Genomic DNA, 23,659 nt, shown 5'->3' with positions numbered 1-23,659 from the left:
GGTTAAGCCATCCACTAAAACTGAGCCTTTATAGTTTGTTATAAAATATTAGTTATAATTATAATAATCACAGTCATTGTAATCATAGTTGAGGAATAATTTTTGAATTATTTAGGTGAGATTCTTTTTGTGTAAGTTTTATCTATCTCATTTTATTTATTCTTTACATGGTGGAGTGTGAGCGTCCTCCATGCTATCAAGAGAACTAATTGTCATTATGTACCAGCCAACAGTGGACTCATGTTGCATTATCCTATGTTTGGACATGTTTTTCTATAATGTGCACCCACAAACAAATTACATTTCTATCGCGTACAGACTGAGAGTGTATATTGAAGTATATTGAAAAGCGATTGACATTCAGTGCTCGTGAAAACTGGTCAGAGTCAGTATCGTCAGGGACTGAACAACTTTAAAAGGTCTAGTCAAGGTCTGATGTTACATCATTTTACATAATTAAACCTAAAGAAAAATCTTACTGCTGATCATTTTATGTAAAGGTTTATTCTGCTTGGATTATAGTTTTCTTGCTTTTTTTAAGGCTCTAAAATACTGATTTCTCTCCTGCCTTCTGGGTAGCCCTTTATTTTAATACAGTATAGAGCTTAAAACTTATGAAATCACCTAAAGCCAAGCCTTGAATTTTAATGCAAAGACTAATAACAAATCACTTTTCAGGAGACTGGTGTCTTTATTAACCCTATCATGCTATTTGTATCATATTTGATACATTACATTCTGTGGCCTTCATGTCACCCACATTAACATTACTAAAGCCTGTTTAACGGCCCATCTGCAGTCTGAAAGGCTGCTGGGGAGAGGAGTGTTAAAAGCGATGTGTGTGAATGGGTCGTTCAAATACCAGCTCCAACCAGGAGGGAGAGCTCTGAATATGGATATAAACACTCACACACACTTTGGTCCCCTCTTGGCAAAATCTGAAAAATTTCGCCAGAGGCCATAACACATGATTTTATGATGATTTAGAGCATGTCCAAGTGGGGACTTAAAAAATGTCCCTATTAGTTTTGCGTTCCCTGTTGGTGACTGTGTAACGATGAGTATGTTCCCTGTTATATATATGCGCGAGTGCACACACACACACACACACACACACACACACACACACAGCAGTGTAACTCACACAGGGATGTTTACCTGCTAAAGATCAAGTAATGATGCAATGTTGTTGATTAAACTTCTAAGAGAAGATCAATCCAGCATATAGCCATCATTTTTCTCTCTCAGTGTCTCTCCTTTACCATTCTGTAGCACCTGGTCTGGGTTGTAAATGTGCATACACCTCCTTACTGCTTTACTTAATAGCCTCTCTCATTGCTTTGTTGCAAGCAAATCTAATTTTATTACTTTAGGCAACAAATCAGCCAACAGAGGCTCAGCTCTTTCTCGCAAGGAAAATTGTTTTGAGTATGACTAACTGGGTTTAAATGGTTACAACACTGCTGTGATATCATTAGATTTTAAACTGGGTTTTTTTTCAACAAACAACAGATGAGGCACCATAAGATGTTGAGGAAGCAATGTTTGAATGGTTGATCGGGGAGAATAAATGCTGTTACAGCTCTTCAGTATTTCACTGGGGCACAGTTGGGACACTTTCAAACAGAAAAATTGCTTTGTCAGCAAAACTACTAATCATATACTGCACTGTAGACTCACACCCACCCTTCTGTCTAATAATCGCCATTTGTTCCTCTGTCTCTCTCTCTCTCTCTCTCACACACACACGCACACACTCATGAGCAAAGGTTGCGATCATGATAAAGGGGAGAGGAAAATAAATGAATCTCTTAAACTGTTTTCCATGAGATTATCCGCTCTGCTTGTCTCTTTTCTGTCTGAATCCCGTGAGAAATCTGACTGCATGCGAAGCTGTGGGAATAAAGATGTTAGCTGCACGCTCCAGAGAAAAGCTGTGAGTACAGTGAGATTTGGAGTTAAGGGCTTAAAACCCTCACTGGCAGGACCGATTTCACATGCAACTGAATAACAGATATTCTACTGTAGATATTGTAGGATCACGAAAAGAAAACCTTTGGGATTGAGCAAGTGATCCAGCCAAGTGAAGCTCTTGTGATAAAAGCTTGGAATTTATACTTAACTGTAGTGTCCAATTACAAACCGAGTTGACAATTTAACTTTCTCTCTATTGTTGTGTCTTGTAACTTTAAAGCTCCTGAATATTATATCAACATATTCATCACCAAATGAGCAACAATCCAAGTGAAAATAAAACAAGAGTCTAACACTCAAAAACAGATAGTCTGCCTCATCGGGACTGTGTGAGTGTTGTTTGATTGGATTTGACTGACACAGACCAAACAACCCACTCACCAAATTTAGATTCAGATTTTGCCTGATTGGCAAGGTTTTACATCACCCTTTTCTAACTACATCCAGCCAAATTCAAACCAGTAAAAAGAGCACACAAAAAGAAGGAAAAAAAATCTCTATAAACAAATTGTAGCATATGTATGCAGAATCTGCGCAAGATACTGGTATCTGAAGCTTTCAGTTTCCGTTTGTTGTCCAAAAAGTATTGACCAATTACAATGCTTGTTGATAGGATACTAAGATGAAATCTGATCTGATCAAATACAACACGACACGAAACGACACGACATGTCATGATGCAAAATGATACTATACAATACGACACGACACGACCGATTACCACGACCACGACCGACCGCACCACACGACCGCGACACGACATGCGACCACGACCGCGACACGACATGACGCGATACGATACGACACGACCGCGACCACGATCGACACATGACACGACGATGCGATACGACCGCGACCGCGACATGACACGATACGATAGGAAGAAAAACCCTGCGTCACGGACACAAATGAAATGGCACTGAGTGTAAGTGTAAACTATGTTTAATATTTTCACAACTTAACCTTGCCATCAAGGAGACTTCTCCAATGAGGAACTGAAGCTGTTAACTCAAAGCCATCAGATTCCATAACAGTCATTTTAAAACATGAGAGTTGCTTGTTTACCGCTGCCTTGTAAGGCAATGCAGGGAAAATATTTCAAATATAGCATACACTTAAACTGATTTAGATTTTTTTTTTCTTTTTAGGTTGCTGTAATACTTTTTGCTGTGGCCCTCATCCACAGCAGTACATTGCTTAGCTGGTAGATTTGGTTAATCAAAGATGCTAGCAAAGCAACACAGTACATGAAATGTCAGATAGGGTTGGGACCACAATTCTTTACAGTTACAGCAAAAAAAAAGACAGTTTGTCAAATTCACATATCTCTGCAACTCAAAACAATTGCCAGTTGTCTACCCAGAGGATTTAGTGCCACAGTGATTTGGTTTATTAACAACTCATGTGTGAGTGGCAGATAAACAGGTTTGTGTGGAGCGGCAGAACACTTTGGCAAAAATGCAGTCTCAAAACCTGCCATCGTGTGACTTTTTTTCTTTTTTTAAAAAAATTTTGTCTGCAATCATATGCCGATATCCGTTTATAGAGATTATCCGTAATGACAAACACATGGAAGAGACAGTTTTGGCAGATATCCACCAGCTACATTGAATCTCCCAAAATATTTAACTTAGCCCAGAGGCTTATCGTTGTCAGACCAAAAGCAGATGGGTTCTGAGATTGATAAAAACAGGAATCTAGGATATAAAACAACCAAAAACCTTTGCACAAAAGAGTGTGACCATGTAGAATCTTATCACTGAGAAAGAAGTTAATCGAGAAAATACGTTTTCTGGTCAATTAATGATTGCATGGCCGAGCCGCTCTGGGAACATGCTGGAATATCTGATATACATGTGGTCCAGACTGGTCAGGAAAGAATTTATGAATAAGGACATGGTCGGATTCATTGTAGTTTTGCGAACAGACTACAAGACGTGGAAATGAATGGATATCAGTCTAGTTTTCTTAGCCTAAGTCTTATCAATATACCAGACTTGGATGGATGTCTGCTGATCTGTTTGTAAATCTGCAGTCTGCCCTTTGTATAACAGTGCCAACATGTCTCCAAGTTGTATTTTAAAAGTTTAATTTTTGCCACTATTTTATAAATGCTTGTCACACTAGATTAAAAAAGCAGATCAGTTGTGCCTAAGCGGGCACTACATGACACATTTAATGCATATTCATGAATGCTAACTCCTCCACTTGTGATGTTTATGCCATTTTACACACAGAAGTGAAACACTGCATCAAACTCCCAGGCGAGGATTATTATTTGAGTCCTTCTGGTCAATAATTTTACTTTCATCAAATGCATCGAGTTTCCTTCACTGGGTTACTTTTGCCCACAATGACTAATTAAAGGCCAACCTTCAAATTCACATATAAACAAAAGAACCACCGTCTGCATAAAACGTGGCATTTCCTCAGATACATTTCTCATTCCATCTGACTAACAAGGTTTGTGATTCATGCTTTTTGTGATCAAACATTCATTTTGCATCCATCTTTTAAGTTTCTGTTCTCCTTTCACAAATTCCTATTCTCTACTGTCTCTCAACTCATTTACATATTATATGCAGAGGAGAAAACCATCTGCCAATGATTCCAGTCACCATCTTCCAATTATTCCAGCAGCAGTAATTGAAAGTTTCTCACCACTGACTGCTTTGCTTAAATCCTTTTGAATCGTATTGTGAGTGTTTTGAGCGTAAACACAATTTGTTATTTGACATTCACGGCCAATGACTTGACAAATGGCACCGATGTTACAGGAGTGTGTGCTGACATATTGACTGAATCAGCGTTTGAACAGTATATTCATAAGGACATTTATACATGCAGGTGTTAGTCAGATGTAATGGATTCAGGAGTAAACAAGCTGATAGTGAAGTCCGACCATTTTAGCTGCGGTATAAATCTGATATGCCAGCGCTTGTGCAGCCATCGCAGAATCTAATCTAAGGTTAATCTAATAAACAAATCACACTCAGCGCCGAGAACAACCTGCTTCACAAAGCAATTTTTCTTTCCGCTTCATTCACTTTCAAGCCCACTTCTGACTTCAGAGGAGATGCTGCATATTAATGTGTGTGTGTGTGTGTGTGTCATGTTTATTTTTGTTGTGCCCTGTGAATCATGTGACTGTATTTGTTTTGGCATTTTGTTGCATTTTATTTTCTGCTAAAATAACATGACGAAGGTCATTTGGACGGAAATAGGCAGTGCTGCTTCTATATGCAGCTCTGTTTGACAGTGCTTGATTGTTTTTTTAAAAATTTTTTATTGTTTGGATCTCGTAAGGAATTCAAGCACAAGTTTGTTTTACAGTAAAAAGAGGGTGCTCAGATTGGAGAGTTAACCGCAAGAGATTTTTTTTAAAGACGCTATAAAACAAGGAGGGAAAGGAATCTCGATATATGCATATCTTGAAAGACGTGTTAAAGGAGTGGTGCTTGCCTGAGTGCTACGCCTACACTTAGGTTTGCTGTCTGCGAAGGCTTATCTTGTCCCTGTTCTGACAGGGTTTAGGGAGGGAAGAGGTGAGTCATACAGGCAGTGCCAGTCAAAAACTGTGTGAAGAGTACTTTTGCAACTATCCAACTTACAGGTCTGATGTCTCTTTATGTCTCATTTCTCTCTCTCCCATCAACGTGGCCCCTACGTGCCAGCCTGGCTGATAGAGGAAGGTCCCACCACTGTCGCACAGTGGCTCAGTTCCTTCTGGGCTTAAGGACGGTGGACTGATGCCCAGTCTTACCAACAGGCACACTTTGCAAGGTCACGCCTGTTATCCCCTGATAAACAAAGACGAGTGGAAGACAGGGAGAAACAAAGCTCTCTGCTGCCCATCAGCTGTGGCGCCGGCGTCAACAATGACAACACGACTCGGCCTGTCCCTGCTGATAAAGGCGTACCAGCACACGGCTGGGAAAGCAACATCCTCGACAAGCCATGGCATTAGTCGAATGCTGTACCTCTGTCACTCAAAATAAGAGGGGTGCAGGGATAATTAGAGTAGCCACACTAGTGCGTGGGATGACTCCAAGCCCAAGTCCAACCTCGACGCTATTCCAGGAGTAATTACTGCAGGTAGGCTGATAGCTGCTCCATCAATTGATGGATTTCAACAGTTGCTGAGAAGCACTGCACAGCGGTGTTGGCAGAGGTGGTGCTGGTGATGAGGCCCACGGGGAGAAGTCTGACCTCCAGGCAGCTCTAATAATGTTCTGTTCTACTGACGACTAAAAGGCAAAATGGCAGGCCACCTTTAACTGGTCGTAATGACAAGGCGTATTGCACAGGTCAGCTATTTTGTTATCAGCCAAGAACTGTCAGCAGGACTGAAGTCAGGAGGAGACAGGTGGAGTGGTGTTCAGTCAAACATTTCATCATTATCTTATCTGAGGCTGCCATGATTGAAATCGAATACATCACCGGGAAGAAAGGCTATTCGTTAAATGAAGCTGGTGCTGCGGCAAAAGTGGACAAAGGGCTCTGATCTGGAGGGTCTCTGTGATACCAACAGCAAAGTCTAGAAACACTATTGTCAGAGAATGAGAAAATAAATCAAGCTTGGTTCCACTCAAATTAACTTCTGCGGCATGACCCCAATGCTGTTTCATTGGATAATTGGAAATTGTGCCTGAAATACACATTGCACAACAGATGACACAAAATACTGGAGTGAGAAAATAAGCGCTTGGCAGAATGTTGCCTTGTTATGCAAAAAGAAAAAAAAAACCCTGAATAAACGTTAAGTAAAGATTGAGCCAACTTATAGTCTATCCAGCTAGCCAAGCAAATACCTTCCAATTATTTTTATTTCTCTGATTTAATCTCATCTTGAGAAATAGGGAATAAGCTACAAGATACTTCATCAGTGAGTCTTTTAAAGGGGAAGAGCTCTGTTACTGTAGCAAAGCTAAACAACAAGGGTTGCCTTACTGCCTGAGGGCAAGTAAAATGCCAGGTTGGGCTTGTAAATCTAGCAAACCAATTTCCCAATTGGGCAAGCCATAAAAAAGAATTAAACATAAGTTTTTTTTCTGGCTGATGAAGGAAGTAGCTAAGGGGTGAGTCATCTTGCTTCTTTGTCCTCTCTGTTGAGAGTTGCACATGCAAACGGGCACTCACAAGATAACGTCAGCAGGTAAAATTCATGAGCCAAAGTGCAAGTAAGCAGTTTATTTAGTGGCATTTGGGGAGGATTTGGGCCAAGTCCAACTATAAATTAATTTAGTGAAATATGATTAATACACATACTGAATTTATTGGGCTGTTTGCTTTAAAGTTGAGAGCAAGGGGGATAAAAAGGCTGTCTTTCATGACATTAAGTCTTTGTTGTTATTTGATAAATGAAACAATTTGTATAGGAACCAGAAAAAATATACTTCAGGGAAGTACATTTCTTATCCACCTGTGAACAGAAATACCCAAAACCAAAACAACATTGAGGTTGAATCTAGGGATTGTATATGAAGATGGACGACATGACAGTTCCCGAAAATTGAAGTTAAAACATTATGACAATAAACCCCACCTTCTCAATGTTAGCATACACCAAATGCATTTTTCCTAAAGAAAATGTACATCATTCTAGGTATTTTTTTATCACCCTAATGTTTGTTCAAGTGTTCCTTTCTCAGTAAGTTTGGTTTAAAGTAGTTATTTTAATGAGTTATACGATGCTATAAAAAGGTGGTTTGACATCATGATTGACAGCTGTGTGTGTGCCAATTGATGTGGTTGTGATCAATGTCTCTGCTCACAATTGGTCGAATGGATGTATTGGCAGAAACTCCACATTGTGGACATTGCTAAGGCACAGAGTCTGGCTCCAAATGACATCACCAGTATAAAATGGCAACGGCTGTATCTGAGACATTTTGGCTTCATTTTTGTCCATCTTTGCTAGTAAACAGTCTATGGTTGAACCTTACCGTAGATAAAACCGTTGTTAAATAAGAGAGCACAAATTGACAGCACTGTACCTCTGACTGGTGGCCATGATGGGCACCCTCCACCCTTTGATCTGACTCAGCTCCGTATCTGACACCTCAATCTGGAGGGGGAGTCGAGGGATCCACACGTTGAGCTCCAGCTGAGCGCTCAGATATCCGTAGGTGAAGTTCACCATCATCTTCACCTTGCCCTTCATCTCCTTGCCATTCACGAAAACATAGTCGCACCTGTCTGACACCTGTGTGAGAGAAGAGGAGAGGATTAAGGGAGACGACATTTAAATTGAAGCTCTTCTGACAGTTGCACCAGATGACTACACAGTGAACTACACTTTGCAATATACTATACGGTATATAAACTGTGGCCCGGGCTCTCCGAGTTGATTATAAGGTTTACACTCCTGAGCTCCCCACTGATACAGTATTCCTGTAACTACTTTGAACAAGATGAAAGGTCCTGTATGTGCTCCACACTCGGGAAAAGAGGGAGGGAGGCATGGAGGACGTCTTTGAACCTGAGGGAAAACAGGTCGTGGTCTGCTCTTCTATTATAGTTGTGCCTACAGCTAAAAGAAGAAACCAACAGATGGAAAGTAGTAAGAGGAGAGCCGTTGTCTCTTGATAAAATGACCAAACTCAAAGCCATCTGTTTCATAAATTGCTTTACAAAAGGAATGAGCGAGCCAAATTTGTGCTATCGGAAAGGCACAACTCCTTGTTGCTTTGGCTCAGACTCTCTGAAACTGCCGCCCCCCCTAAAGCTTCTCTCTTTACTCATACCAGCGTTTGATTAACGCTCAGAATCCCCTCTTTCTCTGTCTCTTAAAAGCCTTATGATATGGCCATGCATGCACAACAAACACTCAACATACGCAAAAACACAAGAGGCAAAGAGGATCTCAGGATGGATCTCCAGCACACACACGCACACATAAGGTTATTTATCTTTATGTCTTAAAAAGAGATACCTTGCTTTTTTTTCTGGGCACTTTGTCAATCCTATTGATCCCATCATATAGCAGACTACCATAACTGGAACCAGATGGAGTTAGATGGTCTGGGGAAATATCTTTTTTTTTTCTACTTCCAAGTTATTTCTCCACAGCGAGATAAAACCATAAATAGCCATTAATCATGAAGCCGCAGCAGGGTATCCGCTGTGACCGGGAAGAAAACTTTGTGTGTGACAGATTCCATAGCTTTGTGTGAGCTCCCTCCACTTCACATCACCTCTCGAGTGAAGCCAGCAGAGGAGTTACTGTGGAAACTGCATTTGGCTGGTTGGTATAAATAAAAGAAGATATTTGGAGATTTGCTGCACTGATTTTACACTTTGTTCTGTGCTCTGTGTATCAGAATAGTTGCATTCTCAGAAAACCACTGTGTGGCGGGAATGCACAGGAAACATTATATCCTGAAGGAGCTCATTCACTCTCTCTATCGCTCAATTTAAGCATAACATAAGGTTCTTTCAGCAGTTCTTCCACAAATCAAGGTGTCGACTATCATTTCAGAAAGCGCCGTTTTTTCTCAATTTTCTAGTCATTCTGTAACTTAAAATCTTTTCACTTTTGTGTCAGGAAATATATATATACCATGATGATTGGCTGCTTTGTGCACATTTTTCAAAAGAGGACTAAACCTCTTTTTGGACATATTTGTAGAAACGGTATCTACAGTCTCTTGGTGGGCGAATTTTTCTGTTCTTTCCTTTTGTTTTCCCAGTGGTTGACTGACATCTGAGGGCCAGTGTTGAAAGAGAAAAACTTTTTCAACAAGCCCACACAGAGTTGGTTATGTGCCATTAGTGATTTAGGACATCTGTCTCTTTATAGCATTAAAAATTTGGATGATCTTGCTGTTAACTTTGTATTGCAATCAATATTAGGAGTTAAAAAGCTAGGTAATTACCTAACTCAGAAAGTACAAGGTATTTAGAGCCGGCTAATGTAAACACTGATTTCCACTAGATGCTACTTTTTGGACATCTTATCTTATCTCAACACCTGCTGTGTCACAGTCAGCTCTGACTCACTTTGTGCTGTGTGTCAGTCCCACATTTTAAAAAAAAGGTTTGCTGCTTTTCTTTCATGGCTCTCTGGCTGTGATAATGGCAAACGATCAGACAGTTAAAACTCTTGACGTTATACTTCGTATAACCCAGTGATTTGATCACAAAGGGCAATATAAAGAGTCACAAACAAAGTCTCAAATTAAACATAGGACTTAACAGCTAACAACGTGGGCCTCCTAGCTACACTGCCCCGGTGGCTGGTGAAGTTTACGAATGCCATTTTCTACCACAAGATCTTGTAGACCATTAAAATGAGAAAACGTCTCTAAATAATGACTTACTTACATCAAAATAATGAGAATCAATATGAACATATCATTTTCCGAAACTATTTTGAGATATTAAGACATTATTTTGAGAAAAGTAGGACTAAGTAATTTTTGAGATACTTATATTTTAACATGCAAACTTATTTCAATATACTAAGTCATTATTTTGAAGAAGTTTGTCATTATTTTAAGATACTAAGTCATTATTTTGAAGAAGTTTGTCATTATTTTAAGATACTAAGTCATTATTTTGAAGAAGTTTGTCATTATTTTAAGATACTAAGTCATTATTTTGAGATATGATTTTATTATTTCAAGATACCAACTCTTTATTTGGAGACACTAACTCATTTTTTTCAAGAAACTTATTTATTATTTTATTTTAGAAGTTTATCATTATTTACAGATACCAAGCCATTGTTTCAGGATATTATTTTTTTATTTTGAGGAAGGGTTGTCATTATTTAAAGGGAATTTATTTCCAAGAACTCATTACAGCGACATTAGCTCATCATTGCAACATATTAACTCACCTTAATTGAGATACTCACACATTATTTCAAGATTCTCGAGATTCAAACTCATTTTTTCAGCATATTAAGTCATTATTTAGCGATACTAACTAATTTTGAGAAAGCTTGTCAGGATTTTGATGGCAAGTTGTTGCTTCAATATACTAATTATTTCGAGATACTAACTCAAATAATGCAAATAATGATATTGCACCAGTCATATTACAGGTAAAACCATACATACATCACTTGGGACCAGAAATCCACAAATCCTGCAGAACACTAACACAGAGAAAGCTATCACATCATTAAATTAAATAAAACTTAAACAGTATTTGTACCTAATTCTGAGCAAAGATACATTTTAGTTTCACATCTACTGTAAACATTTTTTCAATTGAGGTGATCATTTTTAAATGGTACAAAAAGGTTTCCCACCCAAAAGCAAGCTGACAGAAGCAGTGGACCTATGTATGTATGCTGGCCTGAGCACCAGAAAAAAAATCTCTAGAAATCCCCATTAGAAAGGTAAAAAAGAGCGCTGCAGGGCATCCTTCAAGGCTACAGCCAACCATCAGAGAACTTCTGTTAAGGACTGCACAAGCCCTGCATCCTCAAGTGGACACACGTAGGATCAGTGGATATTTGCTCTACAGCCAATAAAGAGTACAGAGCATACATAGTAGTACCTTACTTGTGCACTAATGCCACACGACAGTGCAGTGTATCAGGGGCTGACAGAGTTGCTTAATGAAGCTTTTGAACATTTCTACAAGGGCGGTGTCACTCCCCTGGCTACAGTCAGTCACGGAGCAGATTGGGCTCTGTCAGGGCTCCCGGTGTGAGAGTGTGTTTGAACTGATAAAGATGTCAGAGGAGTCCCTGCTCCTTATCAGCCCCCTCATTGTTCGGCGCTTTCTCTCTCACTGCACTCAGTCGGCTGATACTGAAGTGCCTTTGACAGCCCGTTTCGCCTTCTCTCACAAGTTCTGCAACCTGTCTGCACGAGCATTAGCTTGCAGTCTGACGGGACTTCATGTGAGGCTCACTGACCAAATCCAACAGAAATATGGATGATCAATAACATGGATGTTGCTGACAAATACGTTTATCACATCCGTCTTATTTGTCCTGCCACATTCACAATAAGCTGAGGGAAGTCAGGTTATTTGTAGTAGGAACAGAACGTTTAAATGAGTGTGGGATTTATTAACAAACACTTCTGCTACAGTACGTCCCATGACAGGCAAATGAACTGCCTGCTGGCATTTCTTTGATCTATTCCCAGACAATCTAAGCAGAAACAATTATGGCAAACATGGCAGCTGACACCCAGCCATCCCAATACATTACACTGACATGCTTACACCGCTGTGCTGCGTCGGTGGCCCACGTAGCTCCAAATCAATATTTTAACATACATAGACACCTAAAATTAATCAGCAGTCCCTTTAACCCCTCAGTCACTCTCCCAGCAGGGTGTGTGTTGTGGCAGACTGAGGGTGGGACTGTCTCTGCGAATTACACACTCTCCGTCATTCTGATTCACAAAGTATCATAAACGTCCAGGAGGATCCTCTGCCACATTAATCAGACGCATTAGGCAGCTAACGGGAGAATACTTACAGAGGACATTAAGGCTGTCTCTGGATCTAGCCCAGGAAATTAACAACTCACCAGACAGATACAATCCATGGCAGATATGAGCGATGGGAGTAGGGAGCATGAAGGTGGGGTGAGCCCGTCTCTGGCTTGTACACAGAGTTGGCTTGACAGAAGCAATTAAGCCGCTCAGACTCCTCTGCATAAGCTTCAGACCTCACTTCAGTGCAAGGGGAAGATCTGTACATATTCCAACAGCCTTGCTCAGTGGAAGCAGCGGCTGTAAGAGCCCACTCATAGCGTGACCTTGAGTAGGCCTAAGCAGAGTTCAGGGTTAACAAGGAGATGGAGGATTTGCTCTGGAAATTCATTAATACATAACTGAACTATGGATTATGTTTGTGCTGTTGACAATCTGTTTTTTTTTTGTGAGCAATAGGATCATTTTTTCTTCAAAAATGCAAGTGGTCAAAGGTGAATTCAACTGAAAATGGAAGCATGAAGTACCCAGAGCATGTTTGGACTTCTAGAGGAAAAAAATTAATATAAGCATATGCATGTGTGTGCTCACGCCCACGTGTGTTGGCGTGTGCCTGTGTGTTGCCAGTTGCCTATTCATACATCCAGGAACAAAATCATTCATTCTGAGTCGTATTTCTGGCCACCTGGCAAATATAAGTCCAATATTCTCTCTCTTTTAGCTCTGTTTTTGGTTCCTGGTAAACAATATACTGTATTTTCTCCATTTTAAGTCTAATGTCGACACGGTAGTTCTGAAGTGTTGGTATTTGCACTAATAAAGACTCATTCAAGGTAGTCAGGTTATCAGGTCAATCAGTGTTCTTCAGTCCCTTTCTTTGGAAGTCTGCTGTCCTCAACAGAGAATCGACCGATGCAACTGGAAGATGCTTGGTGATCTCCTTTTCATCTATAAAAAAATCTGTTTTTTTTAGCTCTAAAAAATGTTCAGTTCAGTTATTTAGCTGATTGCTAATTTTTTCTGCTCTCTGTATGGTGCTGGGCAGGTAGCGGACAATAACATTTTAGAGCTATTTGGCTGAAAAACATGCTGAGAGGGGAGGAAAACAGTAAACAGAGGTAGGTGATAATTGCCCTCCGGTTCATCTAAATAAATGACCCCTTTTACAAACAAGTAATCATGCAATCCACTGTTAATAAAAATATAACAAATCATATTTGTTATAGCTGTTTTAAATCTTTAAAAATGTCCTCTCTGTATGTAGCTACATCACGTGGAGTTCACAACTAACAAACATACATGTTTAGTAGATGAGCCATTCTGTATGTAACCTGTACTGCACTGTAACCCACCCACATACACCCACAGCCAACACAGTCTATACAGTCAACCAGGCTACTGTACACTGTCCAGAAACTCAACTGTCTAAACAACTAAGTCCGGAAAAAAAATGTGCGTGCAAAATTATGGAGCCTTTTTTTCAGCCTATATATGTCAGACAAAATTTCTTTAAACAAGACAAATCTCCAGAGAGGTTTAAAGAAAAAAGTATGTGACCCGAGGTATTTATTTCAATTCCACTGTAATTATGAGGCCACAAGTGAGTAGGAGCACCATTTGATGTTCACAGTGATTCATTATTCAGGTTTAACGTCACTCTGCGTTTGCTGCTCACCAATTCCCCAGGTCAAAATGAGATAAATTAGTCATGTTTACATCCATGATCTGGGGCTATGATTAGAGAACTTCCCTGAGTGAGCAGAGAAGAAGTGAACACGCAGGATGAATCCTCTGACTTAGCGACTTGAGTGGCAAAGCTGTAGCTCTTTCAAACTTCTTTAACTGCAATTTAATTTCCCGCTGGGACTCACTTAACCAACCCTAACTCACATCAGACATGATAAAGTATATTGATGTGGCAAAATATCTTCCTCTATTTTAGGTTTTGATTTAGTTTCATCATTGCACTTTAGTGTATATTGCTTGAGTTTGATTTGCTGCATGCAGCCACTCTGTCTGATCTCGACAGGTTCAAACACAATTGGAAAGCACCCTGGGCACAGCAGGGGGCCGTGTCTAGATACAGAGCAACATCTCTGCCACGTAGAATTGGAAACAGACTGCAGACAGATGTGATTTCTCTCTCTGGTTTTTCATTGAGTCTTTCTATAGATTATAAAAAGGTCATTGGGATTCTGTGGGAGAGCAGTTTCTTCTTTCTTTTTTGGAGAGCAAAGCCACTGATTCCAGGGCTCACCTGTATAACACTGCAAGGGACTTTTTACTCTGTGGTGCCTTGTGCCCCGGGTTTGAAGGGGGCTCTAAAAATAAAGGAAAACTTGAGCAACTTGTCAGCAGTCACTGCATATCAAAGACACACTTTCATGTTGTTTGTTTATCCGTTCAGGAGGATTTATATAGATGTGCTAAACATAGAAAATCTTCTCATCTTTCACGTTTGTAATACTCACAGTATTGTGCTCACATAATGCTGTGTTTGTAACACATTACCTGCATAATGTCAGTCATTGAACACACGGGTTTTATATTGCAATTGCATTGCTTCAATAACCAGGATGGACAGTGCCTTATGGTAAATAAATTGCACAAAATAAGATTTATTTGATTTGAAATAAATTATTATTATTAAATTATTAAATTAAATCAATATAATATTTATCAATGACATATCAAATTAACATTTGCATGCAGAACGGTTTGTCTGAAATCTACAGAAATGCAAAAACAATGGCTCGAATGATATATAAAAAATCAGTGCCCTAACCAGGGGAGTTTTCGCCTCATGCACTTAATGGAAAGTTACATACTAAACATAAAGTTACATACCTACGAAGATATGGTTAGGTTTGGGCAAGTAAAGTTAGGTTTAGGAAAAGACACATGGTGATGAGGTTCCCTTAAAATAAGTCAGAGTTAGCTGTGTTTCACATTGTCCCAAACATCATTCTCCTGGGGGGAAAGTCCTGTGTTTTGTGTGTTAGTTTGTTTGCCTCCTTAGGCAGAGTTTCACTCTTTACACTTGTTACTTCTTTACTCGCATTGGTACATTAGTTACTGGATCACAGCATTTCCAATTTTGTGGTTAATATACACATTACTGTTTCATGATTATGTGGGTTATATGCAAATTGTGGTGCATTAATTTTCGAAAGGTATACATATAAAGAGTGCATGTGAACAACCTGTTTAAAGTCAGTCGATGGCAAAGTGTTTTTAGAGAAATTTACATCCAAATGTAATACAAATTTTCACTGCATTTCTAGAAAATCTGCAAATAAAAAACATCAACAAATACATGTTTTCATCCATCATTGTGGGAATATTTGAGTATTGTCAAAATTATGGAAACATGGAAGGATGAGTGATGCTTAAAGTTGCTTGCATTATACTTTTTGAAATTTGCTTTTTATTGTACATCAACTTCTTCACCTCAAGTTTAAGTTTTTTTTGCTACTCACTCTTTTTTAAATGTAATTTTTTTTCAAAGTGCTTATGAACAGGTAAATGGAAACAAACACAGGCTCATTTCTCGCTCTGGTTTCATCTCACTTACCTTGACCACATCTTCGTCTGTAGAGCGACACTTGACTGCTTCAGAGACATCGGTCACAGAGGCGTCTATTCCAATGGTCACCACCTTTACTGGGACAGCCACCGTTTTCCCAGTCAGCACGGCGGTGTTTAAAATCTCAGAGTCCTACACACAGAGACAGAAAGAGAGATCAAGCCTGGCACATCTCTAATCCACCAAATAACAGACAATCAGTGATTATCAGATCAGAAAGAAGAGAAAAAGTGCAAGTAACAAGTAGTATTGAAAATGACCTAAAGAGGCTTTTCACAATCACCACGCAATTAGTGGTTATGGGGTGAATGACTGTGAAATCAGAGCCACTGCTGGGCGGACAGCTAATGACTGATGGCAGCTGGTGAGCACTTTGTCCAGGAAAGTGTTACAGCGGCTAAAATACATGTATTTGTCAATTAAATTCAATTGTGTCAGGTCCACTGTGCACCTTGGTCCCCTGGAAAGAATTTCTACACTTTTTAACAGTGTATCCAACATTTTGTATTCATTGACTTTGGAATAGATATTGTTGCATCTCTGAGCTGAATTTCTAAATATGAAATTAGCCATAACTATTCAAGGGTTGTTCTAATTATTGTGAATGTAATTATCGGGATGAATATAAAACATTCCCCTCACCGCCATGCTCTTCAGCCAGCTAATTGATGAAAGTAATTAGCATAACATTGTGGTTGGCTAGTCACCAAAATTACAGATCGCCAGATAGCATTTTGATTTTACTCGATTATTGACAGGAGATAAATGAAATGCTTAAAGAATTATATTTCCTGTGCGGAAATTATTCACGCACTATTACATGGGCATTTTTCTGTGATTCATTTGCTTCTCTGCGCAGACACATCATCAGTAATGCAAAGTCACAGTGTTTCTGTTGCCAGGGTTGATCCTGCTTTTATTCATGGAGTACTGGATTCACAGCAATTTGAAGGCACTCTCTGCAGTCTCTGTGGTAGCTGTGATTACCCTCCTCTTGTGCACGTGTAATTGCCTAGTAAGAGTACTGCCGGGAGACGTCTCAAACTCTGCCTCGTTTGGAATACATAGTTAATGTCATTTTCTACCTTCAGTATGCTTGGCCTCTTTTCTCAATGTGAAAACTCTACAGTTCCAGCAAATGCTGGAGCATCCATCTTCCAGATGACAGGGAGGCTGGGCGGACTGAAGATAAAATTAATAGGTCCAGCATCGTAAATAAAACAAATTTTATTAATAAGGGGCTTTTCTGACAAAGATTTTTTAAAAATCAGTAAACAACAAAAACAAAACTAGCACCAGGAACAGCGGTGAACACGCAGGTATACCCACCTATTTTTCTGGTAATTTACAGTTTATCCACTTATCAGCCAAAAAGGCATTAAAAATATATAGCAGAGTATACCACCTTCCTCCTCTGTAACCTACCCATCTATCTACCTAGAAGTGTGCTAGGCACTCCATCAACTACCACTTCACAATTTACCAGGAAAAATCTTGAGATAAACTGTTGGAACAATATAATAAGAATTTCCAAGAAAATAAAATCAAATAAAAATAATCGAAGGACAATACTACAAAGTGAAGATGAGATAAAATTTTCAGTCTTTTCAGCAAACTGTAACCAAAGTTTTTCATACCTTCATAATACCTTAAAAAGCATTTGGATAATTGTCATGGAGAAAATGCATTTTCCACCCAAACACAGTGTTCTTTCATTTTTTCTTGTCCATGAAATGCCCTTATTTTAATCATTTACACTCTAAGTTTCACAGGGATTATCTGTAAATATATGTTTTACTAGGTAACTGGCTGTCCATCTGTGTATCTGTGTACTATTAAAAGCGGTTGTTTCAGAACCATGGACAGCGCTGTTTGTTATGTGTAGCTGCTGGTGCGTGTGTGGGACACAGGTGCGCTGTCCGTAGTACTGAAACATCACTGAGGAGATTAAAAGCCAGCCTGCTTTGCTTTGTGATAAAGAGAATTTTTGCGCTTAATTCTTGTTTAACCTCCGCTGTAGCAATCCACAGAAACAAAACATTTTAGTGTGGCTATATTTAAAAATGCATTTTTCATCTGATTTTTGGGTGTGCCAGCTACCTCTGTCTTTGGGTAGACGGGCACCCCCTGGCACAGCCATGGCTACGAGACTGCAAAAAACACATACTGTGTCCCAATTTTAGCTGTAACCTGTGTGTGAGTGCAGTTCAGGGTGCTGGCGATAAGCTAGCCAGTAAGATAAACAAAAAGGGACTCACTTGCACTATATGGCCAGACCAGGCACCACAACAAACCACAGAGGAGCTCGGGTAACAGCACACACACAGAGGTAGTCTTACTTCATCCTTTGTGCAGAACGACATATTTCCATTATATTTATACATAGCAAATTGTTGTTTACTGCTATATATCCATGCCCTGAGTACATACAGCTCCTTTAAATATCTGATATAAAGGTAGTTTTACCACACTCAACCGCATTATTTTCACTAGATTCAAAAGCTGAGACTGCTACAGTACTCTTTGCACAAAAATTATAATACATTCATATGGTAATATAACAGACATAGAAAAGTCAGATCTCATCTCAGTTTTGATGAAATATTACTATTTTATGGCTTTGTAGGGCAGAATAATACAGTGTATTTAATGTATTGTATAAATTTGATGGGGAGACTTAACCTGCCACAATTCAGCCAGGAACATCCTGTGTAAATTAGCACTTGTCCAATCAGCCTTAACTAGGCTCTATGTAAAATGTAATTTGGCCCCGGGCTGTATTAGAGGTGCCTCAGCAGTCTAGACAGCCTTGGTTCTTTAAGTTCAGTGGCACAGCTTCATCACTCTGAACATACATCCTAACCTTTCATTACACATACACACACACACTCACACTCACACACCACGATTGTCACAGGAGATAATTGGGGCCAATTAAGAGGAGTTTCAGGTAACTGTTTCTCACTAAGTCACACATGCATAGGGGTTGTCTCTTCTGTCTATTCAGCCCAAAGAGCTCTCCAATTACACAGATTGCTATGAAATCGTGGGAGGCTCGGTAAATAGCTGCCGCTGAGGTCAAAATTTACTTTTCAATAGTATACGATCATCATGGCCTTTTTGCTATAGGGGAACTGACGTTACTTTCTTTAGTTAATCGTACAGAATGATAAAAACCTATAATTATAAGCTCTTTTCATTCTGTTATTGGGATACTCTTACACGAAAGCTGATTTCTTACATTTCCATGGGCAGGAACCCCAAGACACCTTTTTTTTGGGCAATGCATTGACGCTTGAAGACATTTCAGTGCTATTCTACTGACATAGTGAGTATTACCTTTTTTTCTTTTAACAGAGAAATCTTACTCTTGAGTGACGCCTGTTGAATAAAATGTCACATTTGTTTAGAGTAATATTGTCGAACCTGACAAGCGCAGACAGGACCAATCCACAGTGCCCGACTCCCTGTCACCACATTCATGTGTATACCATTGTCACCAGGCAAGTACACAACATTTGTACACTGCCCTGTTAACTCGCTTTCTAAAGACTTCCCCCTGTATTTGTGAGCTTGTGAATCAGAGTCATTCAAAAAAAAAGAGAAAAGGAGGATTAAGTTTGGTTGAAAGGAGCTTGGCCGTTTGTAAGCATCAATTACTGAGACCAGTCAGCTTTGGAGTGAAATGATTGTTAGTCGAGCCAAGAGATACCGATGAATCACAAAAAAACACTTAATCTTCAAATGGCTTTTCATTACAATTTTATAGACTGTGACAGTGTTATATAGCAATATAACCCCCCTCTCCCTGTGCCTCTGACTTTGATTCAATTCCCCTTAAAATCAAGGGTTGCTGTAAATTAATTCTGTGTCTGCTGGGATTCCTCCATTTCCAGAGGGTCATCTATAATACATGATGGGGTAAATGGTTGGGACCTGGTGAAAGCGGAGGCTAATGTTAGATTACAGCAGCTGGAGATGACCCAGCAGGTTGAGAGCTGCAGCGAACAGGGCCTGGCAGTAATAAGCCACAGCGGGATCCCACGGTGATGCATCAATGGTCCACACACTCACACATGGACAGCGCAATTAAACACAAAATGGAGACCAGTGGTGCACATCAGCAGCGTTACTCAGTCATTTTACAGTAGTCTGAAAGAAGACGCTATAAAAGTTGGTTCTGCGAAACTGAAAAATGACCTGATGAGAGTTTTTATTACAATCAGAGACCAGTGAGTTTCTTACATGAGATGCTGTACATGGTTAAGAGGAATTTGACCAAAATGCATTTTAACTTCTGCATCTTCTTTGTTTTTATGGTCCTAAATTTTTTAATATCAAATGTGCCACACGGAGTAATTTGTGTTTGTAAGTGTATGCATACAGGATACAAAAATGTTACCAAATGACTTAATTTATTTCAGGAAGGCCCGTTCTATTTCCCAGGCTGTCAAATGCTGATGCTTTGTCACGGCCCCCAGTGTACAATATTGACACAAAAGGTGCCCTTTAGAATCTTAATGAGATGTTCCAAGCTTTCAGCCAACTTCAATGTATTTAAAGCATTTAACCTTTAAATATTTAAGCAGCTAACTTCATTGTAAACCCAGCTGTGGCAATATGTGACGCTGGAAGCAACTGACATAGTATTAAGAGAGAGAAAGTTCATGTAGGGAGTCAGATGGGTCAAACAAAACTGGACTTTCACTCAGGAGACCAAAAGTTAGACCAAAAGTCAAAGACGTTTTAACATAATGTTGTGTTAGTCGTCAAATGTCATGCACTGACGTGATTCATGTGATACATTTATGTCATGTTACATTACATTACAACGTACTTAGTTTTAAACGAAAACATGTCGGTAGTAGTTTTGTGCTTAAATATAACTAACCGCAGCCAATGTGTTTTAGCTGTGCGTCACACAGAAATGCGAAAGGTTGCCCTGTGCATCGCTATTAGATGCTAAGGGGTGTTACAAAGGGTTGGTATTTGACTAACTAGAAATGAGAACAGGTTGTTAGGAACAAAAAGGATGAAAGATTACAATAATTATTGATTATACTGAATTTACAGTAATCAGATGAGGTAATGAGGCTGGCAATTAAACAGTCTGAATTGGAGAAAGATTATGCCGACATGTTGCAAAGTAAAAATAGTTTTCGATTTTCTATCTTGCACATCATGTACGTTGCAGTATTACCTGAGTCTGTTGGTAATGAGCTCAATAGCTCATAATTACTGACTATTGTTTCAAGATAAATGTGACAGTGATTTATTGACAAATAATCCATTACAAACTGAGATGTTATCGGAAAATAACGCAACATGCAGTTTTTTTTCAAAGGTGCAATGGTTTGAATGGATTATCTCACTAACACTGCACCATGGCCACTTACTATATGTGAAGTATATTGTCAATTAATATTTTGGCCTGGTATGCTCTATGAATTTAAAGCTGGCATTGTCTTTAGGACCGCCAAATTAACTTTTTAGGGCCTGTTTCAATACATCTTTTTTTTTATTTGAGCACTGTTTTTTCTCAGTCATTTCCAATGAGAAGAGAAGGTAGCACTGCAGCTTTCTTCATAAATATAAACTGTGTTCAGTAACTAATACATAAATGGTTATTTTGTGGGTGAAACATTCCTTTCAAACAAGCTTCTACAGGAAGCAGGGGCGAAAATGAGAAATGAAAATTAGCTAATGAATTCAATTTATGTGAATCAAGTTCTTTTGACTTCTTTTTGTCCTTCACCTCTGTGTGCCTCCTCTGCAGTAAGTATGCACAAGAAAAAAAGATAACAGGAAAATATTGATATTTTCATAGCACTTTGCTCGTAGAAAGAACATGAGGGACAGGTGCAATGTGCTAATATTTTAAAAGAAGTTTCGATGCATGCAGCATACTTTGTAGTCCATTTGATTCTCATTTGTTGACGCCGGTGTTTGTGCTTTTCTTGCTGGCCAATCTGCCCCTCAAGTCTCACAGATTTTGTTCAATAATCTGTGGGAGAACTGCCTGTCTGCTTTATCAAGGATCTCTCTGTTAGCATTCAGCACGCTGCTGTGGCTGGTAATGTGCTCTGGGCCGTAATTTCTGCCTGTGTCTCGGCTGGATCTGAAAATAAGTGAGATTTATGGTGTCAGCCTGAGTGACACGGGCAGCATGAGAAGTAGCGAAGCTGCTTCCCGTCCTGCTGTAGCGATTAGCCTCTGCTTCTAGCCTGCACTAACACATCCACAGTCTGACCTCACCATCCCGGCAACGGCAACAAATGAACAGGTCAAGCACAGTGTTGAGTTGGGGATTTTCGGGCCTGCATTATTCATTGTGCGGCAGAGAGAAGAGAGGGTGGTAAACACAGTGTATATGCTTCTTGTGCACGCCTCTTTTCTGTCAGTTCCCTGTTGTTGTGGCTGTCCTAAAGCCAACAAGCTTACCAGATAAACCCAAAAGCACAAGTCAGGGTGGTGAAAAACCTGTAAGCCAAAATCTGGTGCTTTTACCACCACAATTAAAGACTTGTCATAGGACTCTGTGTATTATCTTTTAGTCATTTCTAGAGCAACAGTTTAAAAGGGGCCATGAAATATGCCAATAGTCACCCAATCTACTCTGAATGAAATATTCATAGTTCTGATAAACATTTTCATCCCTTGGTGATGCGTACGTGTGAGGAAACTGAAATGGGAGTAGAGGGATAGTGAATGATATGCCGTAGACATTAAACGCCACTCAGACAGTGTCCTGAAGCTATTAAGCAGACTAAAAGAGACATGTCCTTTCATCAGCTCCTCTCTCCACATTGTGCAATGCTCAATGTGGCACTTCCTCCCTTCTATTCCAGTGGGCGTTTAATTGGCTAGAAGCAAGAAACATGGAGGAGAGCGGGAATAAAGGCCTTGGTAGCACCATGCAGAGCGATACATCACTGCATGACAGCGCATTGAAGTGGTGGGATGGTTGTGAAGCCAACACGCTGCCTTTTAATGAGGGTCTCTCTCTTGCTCCCTTCTCTTCTCTTCCCACTCTTTGCTCCTCAAACAATGAGCTACTTCCTCTCCAGTCTTCCCTCTCCTCTCCCCCTCTTCCCACTTCCTTGCTTCCCAGCCAACTGGATGGAGGTGGCAACAGTGCGTGGTGCACAAAGAGCTCATCTCCAATGAGTGGCAGTGCCCCGTCTGAGGTACATGCTGGTCAGGGGGGCGATCTGCTCATTACTGCTGGCTGTAGCTGGTGGGGAGAAGATTAACTCGATGGCTGCTTTGATAGGGGGATTCGCTGCGGAAAGTGTCTGTTTAAAAGGAGAGGTAATGGGAGATCATGATGGGGATCACATGGACAGGATGAGTGGTGCCTTGCAGTTAGCAGGCATGTCCAGGTTCCTCATTCAATTATTGAGAGACATCATATAAAGGGCACTTCATATTTCCTGTCAAAGTACTTTGTGAAAGTACTATGCCAATGAGCTGAACTGTTGGGCTGGTTGCTGTTATTAATGAGTGGCCCTTGGGACATTTGCAGGTGTAACTTTTCCTAAAATCCCCTATAGTCCTTTTTGAACTAGCTTTTTTTCTTGCAAATTGTCTGTATTTTGGCAAAATATTAACCTCCTAACAATAGATACCTGCACACGAATATGCTGTATTGGACAGTTTCATAATAACCAAGTATGGAGCGTAGTATTGGTTCTGG

General features: G+C 39.8%; 1 protein-coding gene across 1 annotated transcript in view; it reads right to left on the bottom strand.

The window, feature by feature from the left end:
• LOC121944861 (transmembrane protein 132C) overlaps positions 1–23,659 on the bottom strand; it is a 178,559-nt gene that overhangs the window by 18,744 nt on the left and 136,156 nt on the right. The window contains exons 5-6 of the mRNA XM_088077016.1: positions 15,952–16,095; positions 7,971–8,179 (exon numbers count right to left, since the gene is read on the bottom strand). Of these exons, the coding sequence (XP_087933142.1) occupies positions 7,971–8,179; positions 15,952–16,095 (353 nt within the window). The remainder of the gene's footprint in view (positions 1–7,970; positions 8,180–15,951; positions 16,096–23,659) is intronic.

Source organism: Plectropomus leopardus, chromosome 4, assembly GCF_026936395.1.
Source record: "Plectropomus leopardus strain MGB_pleo_1.0 chromosome 4, ASM2693639v1, whole genome shotgun sequence".
Lineage (NCBI taxonomy): Eukaryota > Metazoa > Chordata > Actinopteri > Perciformes > Serranidae > Plectropomus > Plectropomus leopardus.
This window is presented reverse-complemented; position numbering and strand designations above follow the sequence as displayed.